The 25,015-nt window shown below is 50.6% G+C and overlaps 1 protein-coding gene across 3 annotated transcripts in view; it reads right to left on the bottom strand.

Moving 5' to 3' along the window:
• Window positions 1-25,015, bottom strand: part of THAP4 (THAP domain containing 4) — a 39,084-nt gene that overhangs the window by 13,738 nt on the left and 331 nt on the right. Inside the window, exons 1-4 of one of the 3 annotated variants that reach the window (XM_027588494.2) lie at window positions 24,598-24,733; window positions 21,734-22,881; window positions 1,423-1,582; window positions 311-420 (exon numbers count right to left, since the gene is read on the bottom strand). In XM_027588494.2, the coding sequence (XP_027444295.1) occupies window positions 311-420; window positions 1,423-1,582; window positions 21,734-22,881; window positions 24,598-24,599 (1,420 nt within the window). In that variant the 5' untranslated portion in view covers window positions 24,600-24,733. Of the gene's footprint in view, window positions 1-310; window positions 421-1,422; window positions 1,583-8,634; window positions 9,069-21,733; window positions 22,882-24,597; window positions 24,734-25,015 lie in introns of those variants that run through there. The other 2 variants (XM_027588492.2, XM_027588495.1) reach the window with 2 other exon arrangements.

Raw genomic sequence — 25,015 nt, forward strand, 5'->3', positions numbered from 1 at the left:
CCCATGTGCTGTGGCAGACAGAGAGGCTCTGTCGTGAGCTGGTGCTGGGAGAACTAGGGAGAAAAGGGAATCAGCCCCTCTCACCAGCTCCCTCCCGTCAGCCCCGCTGAGTCCGTCCAAAGGCCTGACGTTTCCCACCCTGACAAGCACTCAGTCACTCCCCACAAACGTGCCCATGAGCACGGACACCCCCAAAGGTCACCCTGAAAGCAGGAGGCAGATGCCGACTCCCCGGCTGGCCAGCCCTCTGCTGGCATGCATGGTGCATGGGCAGGAGCAGGCCAGGGACGGGCCGCCAAGCGGGGGGTACCTGTGTTCTGGGCGCTGACGAAGGCCACCTTGTTAGTGTCGGGCTTGAGGCGGATGAAACCACACTCCCTGTGCATGGGTTTGCGTGTGTCCGGGTGGAAGGCGTTGAACCTAGTGGGAAGCAGGAGAGGTGAAGCCCCAGGTATCGACTGACCCCCCAGAGAGTGCCGGACTTTGTGGACACACTTTTCTCACTCTATAAAGCAGCCCCACCCACCAAATATAAATAATGCAGTTAGTTGGGGCGCCTGCGCGGCTCAGTCGGTAAGTGACTGACTCTTGATCACAGCTCAGGTCTTGATCTCTGGGTCGTGAGTTCAAGCCCCATGCTGGGCGGAAAGATGACTTAAATAAAACTTAAAAAAAAAAAAAAAGATGCAGTTTCTTGTTCGTGTGGAAACAGAGGGATGCATAAGAGACATAGCATAAGGGACATGAGAGACCACGTGTGTGGGCCCTGGCCACCAGGCACCCCAGGACCCTCCACCTCGGACCCGGAAGCAGCTCCCCCACACGCGCCGTCCTCCGTCGTTTGTGCGTGCTGTTTCCCTCTCTTCCCAGCTGCCATGACTGACCCTGACCCTGAAATCTGTAAGTTCAGCAGCCCCCCCCACCCCAGGGCTCCTTCATGCTTCGTGGTCCCAAGCATCCTATGTGCACAGTAAAATCCCAGTCTTATACCAGGCTCTGCCTCTTGTGAGCAATTCACAGGTAGGAAACAGAACCGGCGCTGGGCCAGGATGCGGCTGCAGCACTCTGAGGACTCTCGCTTTCCTGTGTAATAAGACTCTGAGAACCACAATACTAAGCCTCTCTGGGACCTCAAATAGCTCAGGGGGAGATTCTAAAAGAAATCCACGTCATTTTATTTTCAGTAATACTTGGGGGGGTGGGTACAGCACAGGCACTTCCTTTCGTGTCTGCACTCGCAAGCCCGAGATTCTGTGGTCAGCTTCAAAAACACGAGAGACCCAGAAAGTACCATCTTTACCCACCGTGTGACCAGGTTCAGGGCAGGGAGTGGGTGCCTCTCTGAAACACAACCAGGTTCCTCTTGCCTGCCTGTCTGTCAGCCTGGAGTTGCTCTGGCAGGCAGCTGGGGCGGGCACTTACGAGAAGTTGAGCACAGGCTGACCCACATGGGAGATGTACACCTCCTCCAGGTACTGGAAAGGCTGCAGCGTCGGGAAGGTCCCGGATCCTGGTGGGTCTGACAGCCAGGTACCCAGCATCCAGGACAGGGGCTCCACCACTGGGTTCATTGTGGGGGGCTCTGTGGACAGAAGGAAGAGGCGGTCAGTGGGCTCCGTGTCCACTGGACTCCTTGTAGGCGTGCCCTGCTGAGTTCTGTGTGGACACACACACTTTGTGTGGAAGCACGCCCTCACACGCCCTGCATGACCAGAATATGCCACTAGCCACCTGTCAAGAGGGGGAGAAAAAGGACAAACAATTAGCAAAGGTCACCTTGCCACCGCCAACTCTCTGCAGCTCCTACGCAGAAAAGACAAGAGGGTCTGGAGGCCCAAGGACAACGGGACCCGGGGTGGAGGGTCGTGCTCCACCGGCTGGCGGCACCGCTGCGGGTGGAGAACGGAGGGCTGCACCTCCAACTTCTGAGCCCGCAGGGGGCAACACGGGCAGCCGGGACGGGGAGGGTGGGCGAAACCTGCTCTTGCCCCACCTGGCGGGCGCCTCCAGTCCTGCCTCTTCTGATCGCCTGCAAACAACTGGGATTTGTGCGATCAAACTCTCTTAATTAGACACCAAGGAAAGTCAAGTCAGGACGCTTAACTACAATCTAGAGCCGAGATAAGGAGTAAAAGCTTCAGAACCCAAGGTCTGGATCGCAGGGCTCTGCTGCCACCAGCCGAGCGGGACAGGCGCTGACCCCTGCCCACCCGGGACACCTGCGGCCCACTGAGCAAAGACAGCAGTACACCAAGAAAAGGGTGCTGAACGTAGCGTGTCTGAGCTGACAAGCCAGAAAGGGACACAGGGCTGTTGGGCATTTTGAGGTCTAAACTGTGAGGACCGAGGACCGCTCCCTGAGAGGCGTGCAGAGGTCGCGGGCAAGAGGGGGCCCGCAGCTGCTCTGCAGACACGCCGTGGACTGGGGGGTCCTGGGCGGGGCGGGCTGGCCTGGCCGTGGAGGCCCCCAGAAGGGCCCTGGCGAGGTCTGAGCGGGAGGCACAGAGCACGGGAGGAGGGTGGCCTGGGCTCAAGGTCACTGGTGGAAAGGGCTGATGGCTGGGACGTGGGGCAGGAGAGCAAGCAGCACCCCCAGGGTTCACAGCCTCAACAACAGAGAAGGTGAGCGGAAGAGCACCGGTAGTTTGGGCTGGGGGTTCGAACAGCCACTCGCTTGACAGCCCACATTCTGCGGTTTGCAGAATAAATAGAAATCGCTGTTATTTACCCAGCCGTGGCCTCTGAGATGCTGTCTGTCTGGGGCACTTGTTGCGCTTGGGGCGACAGGGAGGAAAGCCCGCCCGTGTGCTGTGAAGCCGCCGGCCTGGCCCGCCTAGCCCTAACCTGGTGTCCACACGCAGCAGACCGCGGGGTGGGGCGGCGTGCTTTACCTCTCGGGCCAGCCCGCCGCCTAGGGAGCCAGGGACGCAACTGCAGCGGCCTGCCGCCTCCAGGAAGGAGCCCTCTGCGCCCCTTCTCCTGGGTCAGAGCCGCGGGACCACTCGCTCCCGTTCCTGCCACCCAATGCTTCCCCCTCGGACCCCCTCAAAGGCAGGCAGTGGTGGGGATGAGCCCACCCTGCCCCAGATGGCGCCCCCCAGCCTCCAGGGCCACCACAGCCCCTCCCCAGCAGCTCCTCAGCCCGCGGGGTGGGCCGGCCTCTGCAAGTCCACACACAGCCCCTCCCCTGAGACCCGGCCCCACTGGGGGGCCCTGAGGGCAGGAGCCCTGTCCTCATCAAATCTGCTCTTCAGGGCCACCCAGGGAGGGGGAGCGCCTCCACTGTGGGGTGAGGGGGAAGAGAGGCAGAGGGACAGTGACAGAGAGACGGGGAGGGAGAGAGGCAGGCAGAGGGACAGGGAAAGACCCGGACAGACAGAGAGCTGGGTCTTGTTCACCCACCCTCACAGTCTCTCGGGGTCTGTCTGAGGGAACAGGGTAAGTGAGCATTATCATCTCCACCAGAAAATACTAAAAAACACCAACACAGAATTAACCCCCGCTGTCCCCTGCAGCCTGGACTTTCCGGGAAGACAGGTCACAGCCCCCCGAATACGCTGAGGGCTGTGGCGGAGGGGACGGCCTGGGGGGGGCCCTGGGACCCCGTTTGCGTTGACACACAGGGCGTCATGTGCCACTCGCCGAGGTGCACTCAGCTCCTCCTTCAGACTGACTGTGTGAAGGGTGGGAGTTGGCCTAAAAGCGGACTCCCTGCCTGGAGCCCGACGCCTGGGAGGAGCGGTGAGCGAGCCAAGGGATGGCGCACCACCCGCCACCGCCAGGGCCCCGGTGAGGCTGCGAGCACGCGGCTCAGCAGCAGCTGAAGCCACCAGCTCTGAAGAGAAAGAGGCCCGACGAGGGACGGGAGAACAGGGAAAGGGGGGCACAGTCGGGGGGGCTCAGGTCATGATCTCAGGGTCCCGGGTTCAGGGCGTGTTGGGCTCCCTGCTCACTGGGGAGCCTGCTTCTCTCCCTTTGCCTCTGTCCCTCCCCCCACCCGCGCTCACTAGAGCAGTTTCTCTCTTTCTAAAATAAATAAATCTTGGGGCGCCTGGGTGGCTCAGTCGGTGAAGCGTCTGGTCCTTTGGCTCAGGTCACAATCTCAGGGTCCCGGGATCGAGCCCCACGTCGGGCTCTCTGCTCAGCGGGGAGCCTGCCTCTCCCTCTCCCTCTGCCCCTCCCCCTGCTTGTGCTCTCTCACCGTCAAATAAATAAAATCTTAAAAAAAAACTAAAAAAATAGATATAGTAATATTTATTTAAAAAAAAGAACTAAGGAAAGAAGTGGCAAGAAAGCAGGAGGTGCAGGAAGTCAGGGGAGATAGACTGAAGCTCCACCACAAGGAAGCTGGAAGTGGCCCGGGACGGTGAGGGACTCAGGGCAGACCGACACCACAGAGGGGGAGAGAAAAGTGAAATGAAAAAGTCAGGAAGGCCGAGAGGCCCTCCTGCTTGGGGGGCATGTGCAGTGCGCAGCCTGCGCAGGGACAGTGGCCACCCCTCTGAGGCCGCGCGCGGAGCCCAGCCTGGCCAGTCCCTCTGCTGGGCGTCCCCCCGTGACAGGACGACACAGGGTCTGCTGTTCACAGTTGCTAGACGTGGATCATTAGCCATAAAAAGGAATGAAGCACTGACGCATGCTACCACATGGATGAACCAAGGGAGAGAAGCCAGAGCTAAGGCCACACGCCGTAGGATTCCATTTACGTGAGAAGGGAGAGCAGACCAGGGGCTCCTCCACAGCAGTGCCCAGCAGAAGCTGCCAGAGCCGCACTCACAAGATGCACAGGAGAGCGAGCGCCATTTTCTCTGACACTGGCCACGACCTCATGGCCACATGTGGACATCTGACCTCACTGGTCCACCAAGATGTGCTTTAAGGGTAAGACACACACTGGATTTCAAAAACTAAAGGCAAAAAGGAGGACTTCACACATCTTATTAACTTTTAAGTATTGATGGTTACATGTTGAAATGATATTTTGGACAGTATCGGGTTAAAATAAACTAAAATATTTACTTGAGAGAGAGAGAGAGAGAGACACACCATAAGCGGGGGAGGGGCAGAGGGAGAAGCGGACTCCCTGATGAGCAAGGAGCCCCACACGAGGCTCGATCCCAGGACCCCACAAAATCATGACCTGAGCAGAAACCAAGAGTCGGATGTTTAACCGAGCCACCCAGGCGCCCCTATTATTATTTTTAAAGTTTTTATTCATTTACTTTTTAGTAACTCCTACACCCAACTTTGGGGCTCCAACTCACAATGCCAACATCAAGAGTCAGGGCCAGCCAGGTGCCCCCAGTTAAAAAGAATATAAAGTTAATTTCACCTGTTTGTCTTTACTTTTTTTTTTTTTTTTTTTTTAAAGTAAGCTCTAGGGCCGCCTGGGTGGCTCAGTTGTTAAGCGTCTGCCTTTGGCTCAGGTCATGATCTCAGGGTCTCGGGATCGAGACCAAATGCAGCACACCATTCACAGCACAGGACCTGCGGGAGACACACGGATGCTCACAGAAAGCAATGAAAGGGAGTCCCGCCTGCACTGTGTCCAAGTGAACTCCACACCTCCTACAACGAGGAGCTAGTTATGGTGGGGGGACCCTGCACGCGAAAACTAGGGAACACGCCTTCTTTTCAAGTTCCTCTGGAATATTCATGAAAACGGACCTTATAAATGGTCAGAAAGGGGCACCTGGGTGGCTCAGTTGTTAAGCGTCTGCCTTCGGCTCAGGTCATGATCCCAGGGTCCTGGGATCGAGCCCCACGTTGGGCTCCCTGCTCTGCAGGAAGCCTGCTTCTCCCTCTCCCACTCCCCCTGCTTGTGTTCCTTCTCTCTCTGTGTCTCTCTCTGTCAAATAAATAAAATCTTAAAAAAAATAAAAAAACTTCTGCTTGAAGCATTTATTCGAGTTTAAAAAAATAAAATAAATGGTCAGAGAAAACCCCCTAAGTTTCAAAAAGTAGAAAGAGTTCCCACCACACTGTCTGATCATGATGCAGCAAGGCTAGAAATTAAAACACTATCTGATTTCCCTCAAAAATGTTATGCCACAAGAGAAGCCAGACGCTAACATGTACGCATTCTGTGATTCCATCTGCATGAAATTCTAGAAGATGAGAAGCACAGCAGTGGTGGGGTGGGGCCTGGGGTGGGAGGGCTCAAGAGAGCCTGGGATATTCTGGATGGGGGTGCATCACACAGGTGTCTGCACCCATCCGAAGTCTCGGGGGGAGCACCGAAGGGCTGTTTCACTTACTTAAATTGTATCGCAATGAAAACATTCAGAGGCAAAACAAAAAATCAGAGCCCGAAATGCCTTCCCAGTACCTGTTTACTATGTTGCTGCAGCACGGGGTCATGGATGGTGAGGTGACACCAGCCTAGCCTCCCAGGGCCTCCGGTCCGTGCTAGCCAACTGCTGCCCACGGGGAGAGGGCCTTCTGTTGCAGATCTTCTATTTTAAGAAAATCCAGAACTATTGGTTGGGGGGTTAAATATCCCAATTTCTAAAGATGTGTTCGAATTAAAGCAACAACCGTTTGCGTGTGAGGCGTGGGTCAGTGGGGAGTGAGAGCACAGCAGTCCCAGGCCAGGGCCCGGACGTGTGGACATCCTCCGGACACCCCTCCCAGGGGCCCAGGCCCTGAAGATGATCCTTGGTGAACCCCAGAGCCTTCTGCCTTCGCCCTCTTCTGCTAGTAGGCAAGAGATGTCTGTACAAACAACTGAAAATGACACCAGCAGGAGAGAGAAGACAGGAAAAAGTGCCCCAGGGAGGGTCCTGTGAAGGGACAGGGAACAGGAGACCGTGACCAACCACCCGGCTAACAAATGCAGACAAACACAGAGCCCGGCCTGCAGCCTTTATACCTTCGGGGCACTGATGCAGGGCCTTGGGACAAGACAGCCGCCGAAGGCTGGTCCGCTAGCCCCGCTCAGACCTGTTTGCTCTTTCCTGGGTGTCAACGTCCCCAGGCCAGGTCTGAGTGCAGGTGCTGTGCCGTGGGGGCTCAGGCTGGGGACAGGAGGACCGCAGGGGAGGAGCTGGGTGAGGTGGAACAGGGGGACGGCCTGCCCGGGGTAGGGATGGAGGCTGGAAGCCCGGAGAACAGAGTTACCAGAACACAGGAAGAGGGGCTTAGGAGGTGATGGGGTCAGGAAAGTGGATGAGATCAGAGGTAGGAGGCCAGGCGGGGGTCAGGTGAAGTCAGTTCCAGCAGGGGCTGGTGTCCCAGGCTGGCAGCCCGGAGGGGTACGGGAGACCAGGGTAGAGGCCATCCCAGGACTGGTCAGGACCCCGAGGGGGGTGAGCGCAGCGTGGTCATGGCACCTGAACACGGGGTGGGAGAGTGTCTCCAGAAGAGCAAGGGGGAGAGATGGCCAAGGGCCTAACTTCTGCCTCTAACCAGTTCTGTCTAAACCCATTCCATGACTCTGCCGCGGTGGGAAGGCGCACGCGGGTTATGTGGGGCTCCGTAAGTGAAGCTGTCCAGGCCTTGTAGAAACATGACTCACTTCAGATGCTGGCTGTTTCTGAGGGCCACAGAGCTCCTGCCTCTACAGACAAGTGCTCCACAGCACTGCATGAGGTGAAAGGGGAAGCCTTTTACTTGGTGGCATGTTAAAAAATTCTAAAATGACTCTCAAAAAATCAGAAGCACCATTTTGAGTAGAAAAAGCAAGCACCGGGGCTCCTGGGTGGCTCAGTTGTTACGCGTCTGCCTTTGGCTCAGGTCATGATCCCAGGGTCCTGGGATCGAGCCCCGCATCGGGCTCCCTCTCCCACTCCCCCTGCTTGTGTTCCCTCTCTCACTGTGTCTCTCTGTCAAATAAATAATCTTAAAAAAAAATAAAGAAAAAAAAGAAAAGAAAAAGCAAGCACCTGCGTGGAGTTGAAGGTGCATGCTATGAAATCAACGTCAGGAGACTCTCCCTCTCTGGCCCAGCTTCGCCGACCAGCATACACACGAAACGCCCAATACCATGAAGCCGCAACTGATTCTGCGTCAGCGCTCCTGACGGCTCCCAGAAACACTTCCAAGTTAGCTCTCCTGGCTGGCTGTCATAATCTTACCTGAGTATGGGGCAGGCGCTAAACCACCAGCAGCGGGCAGGTGGGTCCCACGCCTCCTTCCAGGTCTGCCGCCCCACGGCGGCCAGCACAGCCAGGTTGCTTGGTAGGGCGGGCTCCGCAGCCCCCACCCCCTCGCACCACCGCCCACTGCCCACCTGCCCACCACAGCCTCGGTCTCTCCTCTCGTTTCCAAGGAAGCGTTGCAAGCGAGAACCAACAAGGTAACCCTGAGACCCAAAGATTACAAGAGTCTACATGTATATATCAAAATTCATCCAACTAAATCTTTAGGATTTGTGTATTTTACTCCACGTGAATCATACTTCACTAGAAAGATAAAAGTAAAATGAACTTAAAAGTCAAACAAATAAACATAAAAAATAAGGGATTTAAGCCTATTTGCCACTTTTAACCTCTTACAGATAGGCTTTTATATGCAATTTTTTAAATTTCTTTTTTTTTTATTAACATCTCAACCAAAATGCAAAAACAAGAATTTAAATTTTCTCCAAGAAAATTAAATTTTCACTTTTTGGCCTAAGAGAGCAAGCAGGCTTACCCATCAGTGATGGTAAGTTTTCTGAACTCCAGACTCGGTCAAGGTTCTTCAAGGTTGTTTTCTGCCCATTGACGGGAAACGTTTGCACCTGGCTGTTAGCAGCTTGGCAGGAAGTGAATAATACCAAACTGAAGACGGCATTCTGGGAATTGTAGTTCTACCCTAGGAGATGGTTCCTCAGAAACCCGTGGGGACACAGAGACCTGGAGGGAACTGAACCTTGGATGTGGGAGCAGACCCAGTCAACTCGGACGATGGTGGGACAGGCCAGGGAGTGGGGAAGGGGCTTCTGCCCTCTGCTGCTTCCACCGGGGACCCCGGAGGGAACCGATCTGTGTCGTGGGGAAGCGGGCGGAGCCAGGCACATAGCAAAAGCTGTTTCTGGAAGAGTCACTCTGGAAACTCCTGATGCGTCCCCATCTGTCTGTCTCCTAGAGGGCTGGTGGCCCACTTATCTTGGCTTTAAGAGTGGAGGCTCGGACACTACTCGGTCTCCGGGCAAAGGTGTCAGCAGGTGGGAGGGCCCCAAGAACAGGAAGGGAACAGACACACTCACTGGGACAGCCTGCTTCCTGGCGCCTCCCACCCTCACACTGCTTTGTGTTAGTGACAACAGTTTCCGACACAACAGGGAGAGAGCCCAGGCTGCACTGGCTGTCCCAGGCGGGGCAGATACTGTCCTGCCACGGGTGACCAGTCTGTACCCCACTTGCACAGCACAGCCGGGGAGGCTGTTCTTCTGAAATGATTACCCATGAGATGGGAAGGTGTGTGTGCACGCAGGGAAAAAAAAAGAAATGACAGGAAGTAGAGCGTATTTCTGTAAAATACAAAAGACATAAAGGGAGACCCAGTAATTTTAATTTGTAAAAGTTATGGTTGATTATCTAATTAATTCAAAAGTCTCCACTGAAAAACTATTAGACTTAGTGATTTTGATAGAATGGTTATTAAAATTAGTAGCTTTCCTACATATTAACAATAACCACGTTAATAGCAGGGGTGGGGGCTTCAAGGTTCAACTCTGACCTATAAAGACCTTAGAAGCCCTAACTCCTGTACTCACAACAAGAAAAACATGGAACAAACTGAAAATCAGTGACTTTGCTTGTACCATCAGAGAAGTGAGGCCCCAGGTCTCCCAGAACTCGGAGGACCTGTTTAGTGGGAGCAGACGCAAGCTGATAGGGACCACGGATGGTAACTGGGTAGGAGGCTGGAGCTGAGTGCAGACGAGCATGGCAGTCTGCTGGGGGCCCCATGCTTCCATGGGTCTGACTTCCAGGAACCCAACAAGTGCTCACCGTGAAAATCCAAGGAAAAAAAACCCATGTCTCTGCAGTGGGAGGGGAAGGAACAGTTCTGAACTAAAGTCAGAGCACTCTCCAACAGGAAAGGAGGCTCGGCAGGGGAGATGATCTTACCTGAGCTTTGCTTCCCCTGGGGGCAGGGCTTTCCCCACAAGCCCCTGCACCTTTCCCTTCTCACTCCAGGAGGACTCAGGAAGGTCACAGCCCCAAAACATAGGCCACACAAGGCTGAACCTCAACCCTGACATTGCAGAGTGTCCCCCTCCACCATGCCACTCCTCAGGGCTCCAGCAGGTAAGGGGATCAGAGCAGAAAAAGCCCCAGGTGCTCTCACTGGGAGGGAGTCCTGAGACAAACAGTAAAGACTGGAGAGGAATTTGAAGCCACCAAGACTCTGCACTAAGATTAGATACAACCCACCTGCCAGGCAGGCCAACCAGATACCTCCAGCCAAAAGCCTGTTTAGCTCAGCTTCTATTACCTGTTATACCATGTCCACCTTTTAAAAAAATTACGAGCCATGCTAAAAAGCAAGGAAAAAAAACGCAATCCGAGGAGACCACATCAGAACCCGATGCAGATGAGGCAGTGGTTCTGGAATCCTCAGACTTGGATTTTAAAAGAACTCTGATTCACCTAAGGTTCTAATGGAGAAGGCACACTCGTGCATGACCAGAGGAGCTCTGCAGGAGGAGGGATTGCTGAGGAAGAACCCAAAGGAAAGGTTGCACAAGAGAGCCGTGGCAACAGAAGTGAAGCCCGGGGCGCATGAGGTCAAGGACAGAGCCGGTGAACTTGAGGATATTCAGTAGAACCCCCTGCCCCGAGATGCCAAGAGCAGTGCGCACAGAAGACTGGGGGACTGGGGGGCAATTACAAAAGGGGTATGTACGCACAGTGGACGCGACAGAAAGAAAGAAGACGTGTGAAGTAACAGCTGAGAGTTTTCAGAACTGATGTCAGACGGCAAACCACAGATCCGGGAAGCCCAGACGACACCAAGCACAATAAATGCCAAAAAACCTACATCTAGGCATTTCATATTCAAATTGTCCAAAACCAAAGATGGAGAGTCTTGAAAGAAGCCAGAGGAAACAATTCTTACCCACAGAACAAAATGGGTAAGAATCACAGTGGGCGACTCATGTAAGCAAACAAGAGGAGAATTCTATATCCAGTGAGGCAGTCCTTCAAATACAACACCATATGCTGACTGACTGGAATTAAAAAGAAACAAAATTAAAAATGAAATGAAAATTAAAAAAACTTAAAAAAACACTGCCCTTCAAGAGTACAGAAAAACTAAAGACTTCTTCAAACAGAAACAGAGGGAATTACATGCTCTGTAAGAAATATTAGAAGTTCTTCAGGGAGGAGGATGTAGGTCAGAAACCTGAATCTGCAGGCAGAGAAGAGCGCTGGAGAAGGAATACGTGAAGGGAAAATAAAACCTTTTCTTTTACTACTACTACTACTTTTTTTTTTTTTTAAGATTTATTTGAGAGAGAGAGCGCACGAGGTGGGGGGAGTGGGGAGGTCAGAGGAACAGAGTCTGAGGCAGACTCTGCGCTGAGCAGAGCCTGATACAGGGCTTGTTCCCACGACCCTGAGATCACGACCTGAGCTGTAACTGAGTCAGACGCCCGACCAACTGCGCCAGGCAGGTGCCCCTGAAATCAGTGGGCAGGTGCCCCAACCAACTGCGCCAGGCAGGTGCCCCTGAAATCAGTGGGCAGGTGCCCCAACTGCGCCAGGCAGGTGCCCCTGAAATCAGTGGGCAGGTGCCCCAACCAACTGCGCCAGGCAGGTGCCCCTGAAATCAGTGGGCAGGTGCCCCAACCAACTGCGCCAGGCAGGTGCCCCTGAAATCACTGGGCAGGTGCCCCAACCAACTGCGCCAGGCAGGTGCCCCTGAAATCAGTGGGCAGGTGCCCCAACCAACTGCGCCAGGCAGGTGCCCCTGAAATCAGTGGGCCCACTGATTTTCAGTTTGTTCCAATTAAGTCCTCTTATTCTTAATTGACCCAACAGATAAATGTTTGTTCAGATTAATGATGGTATGATTACAGCACATGTACAAAGGAAATGAATGACCGCAATTTTATAAGGGACGAGAGGGAGAAACTGGGATGTCCCACTCCAAGGCGCCGGCACTACTGGGGAAACAGCACCATCTGCTAGTGGACGCAGAGGACCTGTAAATGTGAAGACTCCAGGGCACCATGAACAAAGTTCCCGCAAGAAGTAAAATCCATCTGCTAAGGAAGGGGAAATCACACACAACACTCAATCAAAACCAGAGAAGGCAGAAAAGGAACGGCGCACAAGAAGCCAAGAGGAAGCAGCTACAGACATGAGAGATATCAGTACAACTGTAGCAATAACTACTTGAAACGTGAATGGTCCAAGGACACCGATCAAACGATGGAGACTGTCAGTAGACTGAGGAAAAAGACCCAAGTATATGTCATCTACAGAAATCCACTTCAAATATAAAGACGCAGATCAAAAGTAGAGCAAGACGTATCATGCTAACAAGAGAGAGCTGCAAGACGGTATTAACTCCAGACAAGCAGAATGAGCAGTGCTAAAGAGGAGCATCATATAACAAACATGCCAACACTCCAAGAAGACAGGAGAATCCTTGATGTCCACGTATGCGAGACCAAGACTGACAGAACTGTAACAGAAACACACAAGTCTACCGTACAGTTGGAGACTTCAACACTCCTCTGCCAGGAATGGACAGATCCGACAGCAGAAAATCAGATGGACTTGGCTGAACTCAACTGCATCATGAGTCACCTGGATGTAACTGATGTCTATGAGCTACTGTGACAGGTAACTTCATATGTCCACTTGAGAGCTGGTAAGACATTACTCCTGGGTGCGTCTGTGAAGGAGTTTCCAGAAGCATGTGAACTGGTGAACAGAGTAAAGCAGAGGGCCCTCCCCTATGTGGGTGGGCACTGAAGTCCTGAGTAGTACAAAAAGGCAGAGGAAGGGTGAATTTACTCTCTGATTGAGCCGGGTGTCTGTCAGTCCTGGGACATCAGCACTCTTGTCTTCAGACTCAGTCAGACTCAGACCGGGACTCACACCCCATCCCCTCACCCCACTGACAATTCTCAGGCCTTTGGACAGGGACTAAATGATGCCCCTAGCTTTTCTGGTACCCCATAGTGCCATTCATAACCATGGGGGCCAATTCCTACAAAAAAATCTCCTGTTCTCTATGTATACAGACATGTCCTACTGGTTCTGTTTCTCTGAAGAACCCAAACTAACAACTACTTCATCCAACAGCAGAACACACATTCTTCTCAAGCTCACATGGAACATTCACCAAAACCATAAAACGTATCTTCACAAATTTAACAGACTAGAAATCAAACAAAGTATGCTTTGAGACCACAATGGAATTAAACGGGAAGTCAGTAACAGCAAGGTAGTTGAAAAATCCCCAAATATTTGTAGATTATATGAGACACTTCTAAATAAGTGGGTCAAGAGAAATAAAAAATTATTTGAACTGAACAGAATGAAAAATACTCGTTATCAAATTCTGTAGGGTGCAGTAAAAGCAATGTTTAGAGGAAAATTTACAGCACTGAATGAGTATATTAAAAAAATCTAAAATCAATAATCTATTTATTTTTTATTTATTTATTTGACATAGAGAGACACACACAGCAAGAGAGGGAACACAAGCAGGGGGAGTGGGAGAGGGAGAAGCAGGCTTCCCGTGGCGCAGGGAGCCCGATGCGGGGCTCGATCCCAGGACCCTGGGATCATGACCTGAGCCGAAGGCAGATGCTTAACAACTGAGCCACCCAGGTGCCCCTAAAAATCAATAATCTAAGTTTCCACTTTAGGAAAGTAGGAAAAGAAGAGCAATTAAGTTGAAAGCAAACAGAAGAAAAAATCAGACGAGAAACCAATGAAATTGAAAATAAAGACAATAAACAAAAAAAGTCAACATCAAAGGTTTTTTAAAAGATCAGTAACATTGATAAACATCTAGTCCATTAAGTAAGAACAAAGAAACAGAAAGACAGGACATAAAATACCAATATTATAAATAAAAGAAGGCCATCACTACAAATCCGTGGACATTAGAAGGTCAGTCAGGGTGTTAGGTGAAATGGACCAATTCCTTGAAAGACATATTACCAAAACTCACACAGAACTAATAATCCGAAAAGGTCTATATCCCTCAAAGAAATTGAATAACCTTCCAAAACAAAAAGCACCAGGCCTAGATGGGTTTATCAATGAACTATACCAAAGAATTAAGAAAGAAGTTAGGGCGCCTGCGTGGCTCAGTTGGTTAAGCATCTGCCTTCGGCTCAGGTCATGACCCCAGGGTCCTGGGATCGGGCCCCACATCGGGCTCCCTGCTCAGCGGGAAGCCTGCTTCTCCCTCTCCCACTCCCCCTGCTTGTGTTCCCTCTCTCACTGTGTCTCTCTCGGTCAAATAAACAAATAAAATATTAAAAAAAAAAAAGAATTAAGGAAGAAGTTATACCAATTCTCTATAATCTCTCGTAGAAGACAGCAGAGGGAATACTCCCTAACTCATTCTATGAGATGCATAGTACCCTAACACCAAAACCAGACAAAGATATTACGAGAAAGGAAACTACAGACAGATATCTCTCATGAACATAGATGCAAAAATCCTTAACAAGCATTTAGAAAATTGAATCCAAAAATGTAAGAAAGTGAATTATACACCACGACTGTGGGTTTATTCCAGGTATGCAAGGCTGGTTCAGCACTCCACAATCCATTAATGTAACTCACCACACCAAAAGGCTAGAAGAAAAACCACCATATAATAACCTCAATAGATGCAGACAGAGTGTTTAACAAAATCCAATACCCATACCTGATAAAAACTCTTGATAAACTAGGAATAAAGGGGAACTTCCTAACTTAATAAAGAACATCACTGATAAAACCTTACAGCTAACATCATACTCAATGGTGAGAAACTCAAAAGCTCTCCTACTAAGATCAGCACCACTCATAGTCAACAATGTGCTGGAAATCCTACTTGATGTAATAAAAAAGGAAATAAAAGGTATACAAGTTGGGACAGAAAAAATAAAACCATCTTTGTTTGCAGATGACATGACTATCCATGTAGAAAATCCCAGAGAATTGATAAAAAAACTGGAATTGATAAGCAATGACAGCAAGGTTGCAGAATACAAGATTAACAAACGAAAGTCAACTGTTCTCTTATACACCAGCAAGAAACAAGCGGAGTATGAAACTCTGATGAAAATAAGAGATCTAAATAAATGGATGGATAATCCATGTTGATGCACCAAAGACTCAATACTGTTAAGATGTCAATTCTTCCCAAGCTGATCTATAGATTCAACACAATCCCAATGTCAAAATCCCAACAAGCCATTTCCTGGAAATCAACCAGCTGATTCTAAAGTTTGTATGGAGAGGCAAAAGACCCAGAACAGCCAACACAACATTCACGGGAAAGAATAAAGTTGGAAAACTCACAATCCCCTATATTTCAAAACTTAGTAAAAGCTACAAGCTACAATAATCACTACAGCATGGTGCTGACGAAACAGTAGATACACAGATCAACACAACACACAGAGTCCAGAAATAGATCCACACTAATTCCTGCACCTGATTTTGGACAAAGGGGCAAAGGCAACTCAGTGGAGGAAAGACAGTCTTCTTGACAAATGCTGCTGGAACAAATGGACATGCACATAAACATAAATAAACGGAAACACATCCTACGTTTATCGAGGCTTACTATTGTTAGTGTTGATACTACCCAATGCAATTTACAGATTTAATGTAATCCCTATCAAAATCCCAATAATGTTGCTTGTAGAAATAGAAAAACGCATTTTAAAATTCACATGGAGGGGCGCCTGGGTGGCTCAGTCATTAAGCATCTGCCTTTGGCTCAGGTCATGACCCCAGGGTCCTGGGATCGAGCCCCACATCGGGCTCCCTGCTCTGCGGGAAGCCTGCTTCTCCCTCTCCCTCTCCCCCTGCTTGTGTTCCCTCTCTCGCTGTGTCTCTGTCAAATAAATAAGGAAAAATCTTTATAAATAAATAAATAAATTTCATGTGGAATCTCAAGGGCCCCAGAATAGCCAAAATGATCCTGAAGAAGAACAAAACTTAGACGACTCACACTTCCAGATTTTACAACTCACTACAAAGCCACGGTAATAAAAACAGTGTGGTGTTGGCATAAAGACAGACATATAAAACAACGGAACAGATTATAGAGAGCCCAGAAGTAAATCCTTGTATGTATATGGTCAACTGATTTTTGACAAGGGAGCCATGACCATTCATTCAACGGAGAAAGGACAATGTTTTCAAACATATGGTGCTGGGAAAACTGGATATCCACATGCAAAGGAACAAAGTTGGATCCTTACCTAACACCTATAAAAATTTACTCAAAATAGATCAAGAACCTAACTGTAAGACCTAAAACAATAAAACTCTTAAGAGAAAACAGCACAAAAGCTTCACAGCCACAGACTTGGCAATGATTTCTCGGATATGACACTAAGGGAACGGGTAATACAAGAAAAAAAATGGACAAATTTGACTTCATGAAAATTTTAAAAATTTGTACATCAAAAGACACTACGCACAGAATAAAAGGATACCTCACAGAATGGGAGAAATATTTACAAATCCTGTTTCTGATCAGAGATTGATGTCCATAGCAGACAGAGAAGTCCTAAAACTCAGCAATGGGAACAGGAAGAACCCGACTCAACGGGCAATCAAGACTTTTCTCCAAAGATACACAAATGGCTAATAAGCACATGAAAAGATGTTTAACATCACTGATCATTAGGGATGCACTAATCAGAACCACAATGAGATAGCACCTCACATCCACCAGGACGGCTGGGATCAAGCAAACAGGAAACAGCTAGTGTTGGTGAGGATGCAGATGGAGCCCATGTGCGGTTGGCGGGAACGTTAAGATGGTGCAGTCGGTGTGGAAAACAGCACAGGAGTCCTCAAAGGAATTAAACACAGAATTACCACATGATCCAGCAATTCCACTTCTGGGTATATACTCAAAACAACTGAAAGTAAGGTCTTGAAGAGAGATTTGTTCACAGCAGCATTACTCACGATAATGAAGATGTGGATACAACCCATGAATGGATGAGCAAGATGTGGTCCATTCACATGATGGAATAAGCCGATTCAGCCTTAAAAAAGGAAGCAAATTCTGTGACATACTACAACTTAAGGACATTATGTTAAGTGCAATAAGCCAGTGACAAAAGGACAAATAAAAGTATGATTCCTCTTACACAAGCCCCTCAAGAGGCGTCGAGCTCACAGCAAAAAAAGCAGAATGGTGACTGCCAAGGGTTGAGGGGAAGGGAGACAGCAGAGTTACCGTTTAATAGGTATCGAGTTTCAGACTAAGCAGAGTTATGGGGATGGACAGTGGTAATAGCTGCACAACCATCTGAATGTATTTAATACCACCGAACTCTACACCTAAAAAGGGTTATAATGGTAAATTTTTTTGTTCTGTATATTTTAACTAAGTGTAAAAAAAAAAAAGGTAAAACAATGAGCCATCAAGCCACAAAAAGACAGACAGGAACCTTAAACATATACATATTGCTTAAGTGAAAGAAGCCAATCTGAAAGAGCTACGTATCTGTTCCATAGGATCCATATATTCCAATATATTCCATAGATCCACCTACAGGACATTCTGGAAAAGGCCAAATGACAGAAACACTAAAAAGACCAGTGGTGCCAGGGCTTGGAAGGGAGGAGGAGACCACACGGAGCACAGGGATTTTTAGGGCAATGGTAGGTACCCGAGGGTACTGAGGTTACCCATTTATCAAAATCCAAGTGCAAGACACTACACTGTAATATGCAGGAAGGACTTCCTTAGTACCCATCTATCGAGGTTGGTCCCCAACTTGAGGAACTGCACCCCTGGCTAACAGGTGGGCCAGCACGGGGTCAGGCAGCATGTAAATAAACCGTGGCAGGAAGAGGGGCGAACCCCTCCCTGTGGGTGCCCTGTGAGAAGGCCAATCAGCACCAGCTTTCTGGAGGGCAAAACTCTGCACCTGGAACCTGCAGGCCCCTGGCCCAGCTGCCCTCTTGTACAGAATCTGTCCAGAAATAAAGGACGGGCTAAAGATAATGGACTGGATAAACACGTGGATAGCTCCTTCGACATAAAATCCCTAAAAAGTTTCCTTCACTGACTAGCAAATTCACGATAGCACTGGAAACCATTAAGACGGAAGACATCCTGAATCAGGGGCTCCAAGCAGCCCTTGGAGACCATGCCAGAGAAGCCACTCTCCCTCCCCCTGCCACTCCCTAGCACCTCTTGCACCCTCCCCTCCACTCCATTCCCAGCCAGCAACCAGCCTCATCCTCCAAGGGGCACACCGGTGCAGGTACACCCTGTCCTCCAGCCCCTCGCCAGGCACCTCTCCAGGGCCCCAGCACACTCCTTCCTGGCCCTCGGGACTCCTCCGTCCTGCCTACCAGCAGCACAGACAGCTGCTTGCTTGTCTCCACAAATAAACTCTCCCCTGGAGCCATGCTCCCCTTCAGTTACTGTCCACTCCTTCACGGTTAAACCTCTTCAAATGCCTCACCCCAGCCCCACCTTCAGCCACTCTGGACCCAGCAGCATTCCCACTGCTCCAAGGAGAACGTGATCACCAGTGACCCCATGTGGCTGAGTCCAGCCGTCTTTTCTCCGTTCTGATCAGAGCTTGATCCAACGTGGCTGATCAACCCTCATTTCCCCTCCAGACTGACATGACCCCCCATTCCCTCTTTCACTCTCCTCTCCTGGGCCCTCTTCCACCACCCCTCCACAAACACAGCTTGCTCCTAGGCTGGGCCCCAGCCTCTTTCCCAGCTATCGTTTCTCCACAAAACCTCGTTCAGTCCCATGGCTTTAAATGCCCCTGACCTCATCCCGACACTGCAGACAAACACATGAAACTTTAAGAGGACAGGTGCTGGCTCTCGGGCATCGGCACCTAAGGAGCATCTCAAACTCAATGCCTCTCAAAATTTTACTGTGCTATGAGTTCCAAAAATATCATTAAATATTCCCTAAAGGAAGAAACATTTGGATACAATAAATGGTGGTGAGTGAAGTAACCGATCAGATGTATACTTACATCTAATTATGGCTGTGATGGGAAAGTTGGGAATAGGGAACCAAGATCACAGACAGTCCTGGCCAGGGGAGCGGAGGGGAGGAGCCGGGGGCGTGGAGCACAGCAGAACACAGCTCTAAGTGTTACAAAGAGATGAGCTTCAATGATTAGTGTTAAAAGCCGAAAGACATCCACTAGAAGAGCAGAAAAAGAAACGAGAAAACCTAACAAATTAAAAAATGAAACAGGCACAGATTCCAACTTATTAACAATCACAGCTAAATGGATTAAACTGCTCTATAAAAAATGAAGACTTGCAGATTGAGTTAAACTGTAGCTAAAAAAATAGAGATATAAAAAAGTTTGAAAAATAAGGATAAAGAAGTAACACTTAAACTGGGACAAAGAAGGGGTGCTCCATGTTGATAACCATCAGGAACACGTGAGTGTCTGACACAGGGCGGGGAGACATCCAGCAGAACCGGGCGCCTCCGTGCTCTCTCGCAGGGATCGAGGGATTCAGGAAGTCAGGGCGCAGATCTGTTGACTCACAAGCCAGACCCAGGCTCAGTGAGACAGAGAACAATGTAACCAACTACTGGGGCTGATACATTCTTCTCAAACCACAATGAAACAGTCACAAAAACAAGCTGAGTCGTAAACCACAATGAAATCCCAAAAAAGAACCTCCAAAGTAGCTATCTTTATGTGACCAAATCACTGGACCTTAAAACAATAAAGCTTAAAAATAATCAAAAAAGGGGGAAAAAAACACAGGTGACACAGGTGAAGGGGATTAGAGCACACTTATCTTGAGCAGAGTCCTGTCTACGATTGTACACCTGAAACCAATACAACACCGCACGTTAATTACATTGGAACTTAAAAAAATAAAATCTTAAATAAATAGAACAGCTGAACCTGTCAAAAAAAAAAAAAATCACAAAAAGTTAGCTCCCCTGCCTCAACCCATCCACTTGAAAAACTTCCAAGCCCTTCTAAATCAGTTAAAGAGGGAATAAAGACTGAACCAACTATTCGAAATGAACAGCAATGAGAGAAGCACAAGATAAATCCTTGTGGGGACAACGGGAGGGAAGAAGTGAAACACCTTCAAGAGTAGTATCAGGAAACAGAAACTGCACATGCAGAAGCTAAGCGCTTCCTTCCAGGAGCCAGAACAACAAAATAAAACCGAAGAAAAGTAGAAAGAAGGGAGGATTAATGAAGTGGAAACAGCAAATCAGCCTTGCTCGATAGAGCAAAGGCTTAGTTGTTTGAAAAGACCTGTCATCGTGACAGACCTGAGGAAGTCTGACCGAGAACAGAAAAAGGTACCAAAGTAGTACCAGCTACGAGAAACTACAAAAACTGCTTTAAAATGATAGCAGACCAGTACATCAGTGGTCCTCAACTGGAGCTGTTCTTCCCCCAGCGTGCATTTGGAAATGCACAGGGTGGGTCTGTTTTTCTGCTTGTTTTTGGTTGTGCTGATGGTTGCTGCCCTGGGGTCCAGGAGGTCCTAAACAGCCTGTCACCCTGAGAGCCGCCCCACCAAGTGTTCACTGTATCCAGGAAGACAAATATCGATCCAGATTAAATGAACAATAAGCAGGAAAACATCTTCCACCATACGCAGCAGGTAAAAGATACTATACTCAAAATGCAAAGAATATCTAGAAAGCAATTTTTACAAGCACTAAGACAAAAAGCAGAAACAAAGCCAATAAACATGAAAAATATATATCAACCTATCAGTATAGGTACAAAGACACGTATGTAAAAGCATAGAAAATAATCTAAAATCACACAAGAAATTTTAACAAGGACTAAAAGGTGGGAGGTGAGAAAAGGGAACTCTCACCACTTCTTAGCCCATATATTCCTGTAGTATTTTAAGTTTTACAAAACGAATATATTCGGGGCACCTGGGTGGCTCAGTCGGTTGGGCGTCTGCCTTTGGCTCAGGTCCTGACCTCAGGGTCCTGGGATAGGGCCCACGGCAGGCTCCCTGCTCAGCGGGGAGTCTGCTGCTCCCCCTGCTTGTGCTCCCTCTCTCGCTGACAATAAATCTTTAAACTATATATATATATATATTCTATTTAAAGAGATGCTTAAAATTTTAAGGAAATTATTAATGTTCAAAATGACATAACCTCAAGGATATTAAAACACAAATGGAAAAAACCTCCCCGTGATCTTCAGAGTCTCCTACCATCTTTCTAATAGTTTACTGTGTCTACTTCATTCTGCAGCGAGACGTTAACTCGGCTGGAACTGAGGTTTGTGTGAGGCGTGCAGCGGAAGCGGCCTCTCCCCCCTTCCGATGGGAGACCACGCAGTGAGTAGTCGTGGCTCTCCCAGTGGATGTGAAATGCCTCCCTTCTCATGGGCTAAACCCTCACAGCTACAAACGCCCCTCGACCGCCCCGGAGTGAAGTAAGTTTCCAACCGGGGCAACCTCTCTACAAAGTACAGAGCCTCCTCTCGAGACACCTGGGCGCTTGCGACACACAGAAGCACTCAGGGACCGTCAGCCACGCGGCACGAAACCCGTCCCAACGACCAGGCAGTGTGGGAGCGCGAGGCTCTGGTACTGACCGCGGCTGAAGGGCAGTAGGCTGCTCAGGTAGGGGAAGCTCACTCTCCTCAGCTCGTCCAGCTTCTCCTGCAGCTTGCGCACCTGGCTGTCGGAGCGGCTGACCCTCTGCCGCAGGGTCTTCAGCTCGCCGTTTTTCTTCTCCACCTGCTCCCGCAGGCAGCACACCTGGCTCTTGTTCTGTCGGGAGGAGAAGCAGTAGGAGTGCAGCGAGTCGATGAGTTTACAGGCCCCTGACGCTGACAGGATGACCTCGTTGATGGACATGGGGCTAGCGTCACTGTGCTCACTCTGCACGGCTTCGGCTGCTGGCTTCGGGGTGACGTCTGTCGGAGGAGCAGAGGGGCTCTGGGAGGGCTTCTGAGGCGTCACTGTGAGTGATGAACTCGGGGGACTCTGGGCCAAGCCCTTGTCGGGCCCCAGGCTGGTCCCGCTGCAGCCGGGCTCCACATCTCTCTTCAGCCTCTTTCGGTCAACAGGCTCTCGGGGGACAGATGCCCTCTCTCGAGTGTGCTTGGAGGAGAAACTGTAAGAATGAAGTGAGCCAATAAACTTGCAAGCCCCAGACCCTGGCGGGGTAAAGTCATCCATGGAAATGCCGCTCTTATCCACCAGGTTGCCGCGGTTGGGGGCAGCGCTCTCACCACCAGCATCCACAGCTGCTCCCTGGCTGCCTGCCGTGGCTGTGGCCAGACCATCGCCTGTAGTTCCTTCCGGGGCCTGCCACGTGTGCTCCGGACTGGTGGCTTCCTGGGAGGCCCTGGGCGCAGTTTCATTCTGCAGTGCAACCTGCTTCACCTTCCGGGACCCTGGCTTGGCCATCAGGTTTTCACCCGAGGACGATGATGAACCTGTAGCTCCTTTCCCGTCCGCCCCGCTCGCGTGTCCTCTCAGGCCCCCCGACGCCTTTCTGGTGACCTTTCTCCTCGTGCGGCCATGACCTCCACTGCCCCTCTTCTTCTCGGGCAGGTGGAAGATGGAGGGCACCGCTGTGGGCTTGAGCAGACGATGCTGATCCTCCAGCCTTTTGGAGAAGCTGTCTTTGGTGAAGTGTTCACTACAGAGGAAAGAATACTTAGTGGGGGTCCAGTTATCCCTCTGAACAGCTTTTAACCACTGGATCAGACGTTTTGAGTCCTTTAGGGGGAACCTGCAGGAAAAATGACAACAGAATTAGAAAGAAGTAACTATATGTCTCCTCCCAAATTTATCAACTATAATAAGGCAAAACAAGTGTTTCTGCAAATACCCAATCCTGTATTGACTCTACCCGTTTAAAATTTTAGTAAAAGAGCGCCTGGGTGGCTCAGTCGGTTAAGTGATTTGCCTTTGGCTCAGGTCATGATCCTGGAGTCCCGGGATTGAGTCCCATATGGCCGGGGGGGGGGGGGGGTCCCTGCTCAGCAGGGAGTCTGCTTCTCCCTCTGACCCTCTTCCCTCTCGTGCTCTCTATCTCTCATTCTCTCTCTCTCTCAAATAAAATCTTTAAAAAAATAAAAAAATAAAATTTTAGTAAAAATTTAAGGAACACCTTCTACTTGGAAGTAATCACGAGATAGATAATGGGCTCACTGCCTACCCTTAAGGCGCTTACAAATGGTAGGGCAGATAGAGAATGAAGGTAACTCCTCCCAGGCTGTGGTAAATGCCCTGTAGGAGAGATTGCACAGGATGGCATCCAACAACAGGAAAGGCTTCAGAAAGCCTTGGAAATAGTTGCTAGAATCACACAGCTGAACAACCCTCCTGGTGCGCCTCGGATGCAGGCTGGGTGCTAAAACAGGGGTGGCTGGCTCCCCTCCCTGCTCAGAAGCCAGGTCTGGCGCTGGCCAGCAGAGAGGGAGCAAGAAGCCAGAAGAGCATCCCAGACCGTGCCTGAGCCCAGCCTGAGCTGTGACTCAAGCAGCTGAGGATGCGAGACAGACTAAGACGAGGCCAGACTCAAAAGCTGCAGTCCCGTGTTCCTGCTATAGTCCCACTGCCAGGAGCAAAACTGCTTTTTAAAAAGCAGCCAGCTCAGGGAAAATACTGAATAAGATACTTAGTAATTATTTCTTCTCTTTTAAACAAGAGCTCTATTTAGAAAACTGGGAGGAAACTCTACCCAGGGGTGGGTGGTTATTCCGGAGGGCTATCTGCTCCACCTGAGGTCATCTAACCCACCTGTGGCCACTGTGGACCAGAACCAGGACCAAGACGGATACTAACTCCCCAGGAAGTTCTGTGCAACATGACCTTCTACGCTTCCTCAATGCTTTGTGAACCCACTTCTCCAAGACCCCGATTCCCACGTCCTTTGCCCCATACCAGCAAAGACCATTGTGAAGGCCAAGGGCAGCCTTCTCTGCAGTGCTCTGCCTGGTTTTTGAAAGCAAAACTTTCTGGACACAGGCTCCGAAGGAAACTCTCAAGAAAGCATGGTGGCTGGCCTCTATGTTTGACGGATCGTAACAGCCTAAGAGAACAAACCACTGCGACCTTCCAATAAAACTACAGGTAACAGACACCACTGGAGTCTCTAAAACCTAACTCCCCGTGCCCTGAAACAAGTATCTGCGAGGAGGCTCTCCAGGGAGCCAGTGGGCAGAAGAGGACTCGCTGAATCAGGCTGAACTCCAGAAGCCCCCAGGAAGGGAGCCAGGCAAAAGCCAGGAGACAGAGCCCTCTCTGCCTCCGCGTCCAGGCAAGAAGGGGCGAGCGGGGCCCCGCGCACGAGTCGCAGGGCGAGCCTCTGGCCGAGAGCCGACCTCGTCCTGCTCCAGCGCAGGGCGCCGCGAGGCCGCCTGTCCGGGGACGGCCCGCAGCGCAGCAGGGCCACCGCTCCCCGCGTGTGCGAGCGCGCGTCAGCCCTCGAGGTACAACTTACATTTCCTCGGCCGCACAGATCAAGGCGGGCTCCCTCGCGATCGAAAGAGCACAGAAGTCACAGCAAATGCGAGAAGACAAGTGACCCAAGAGCGTTTCCAGAACACACCGTCTGGAAATCGGCGGTGCCAGCCCGAATCAATGGAGCCCAGGGTGGCCGCGGGGGGGGGGGGAGGGCGGCGGTGGCCGGGGGGGTGGCCTCCGGGGGGCCTCCAGGTCGGCGTGGGCTGGGCGCCGGGGGGCGGAAGGGCGAGAGGCGCGGGGCCGCGCGGTGGGGGGGCGCAGCCGGCCGCGGCGAGCCGCGACGCCCGGCCCAGAGACGGCGGCCCGGGCCAAGGTCACACAGCGCCCGGCGCTGACTCACTCGCCAGACCGGCCCCGAGGCCAGGCGCGCCGAGGGCCTCCCGCCTCGGGCCGGG

This window comes from Zalophus californianus, chromosome 3, assembly GCF_009762305.2.
Source record: "Zalophus californianus isolate mZalCal1 chromosome 3, mZalCal1.pri.v2, whole genome shotgun sequence".
NCBI lineage: Eukaryota > Metazoa > Chordata > Mammalia > Carnivora > Otariidae > Zalophus > Zalophus californianus.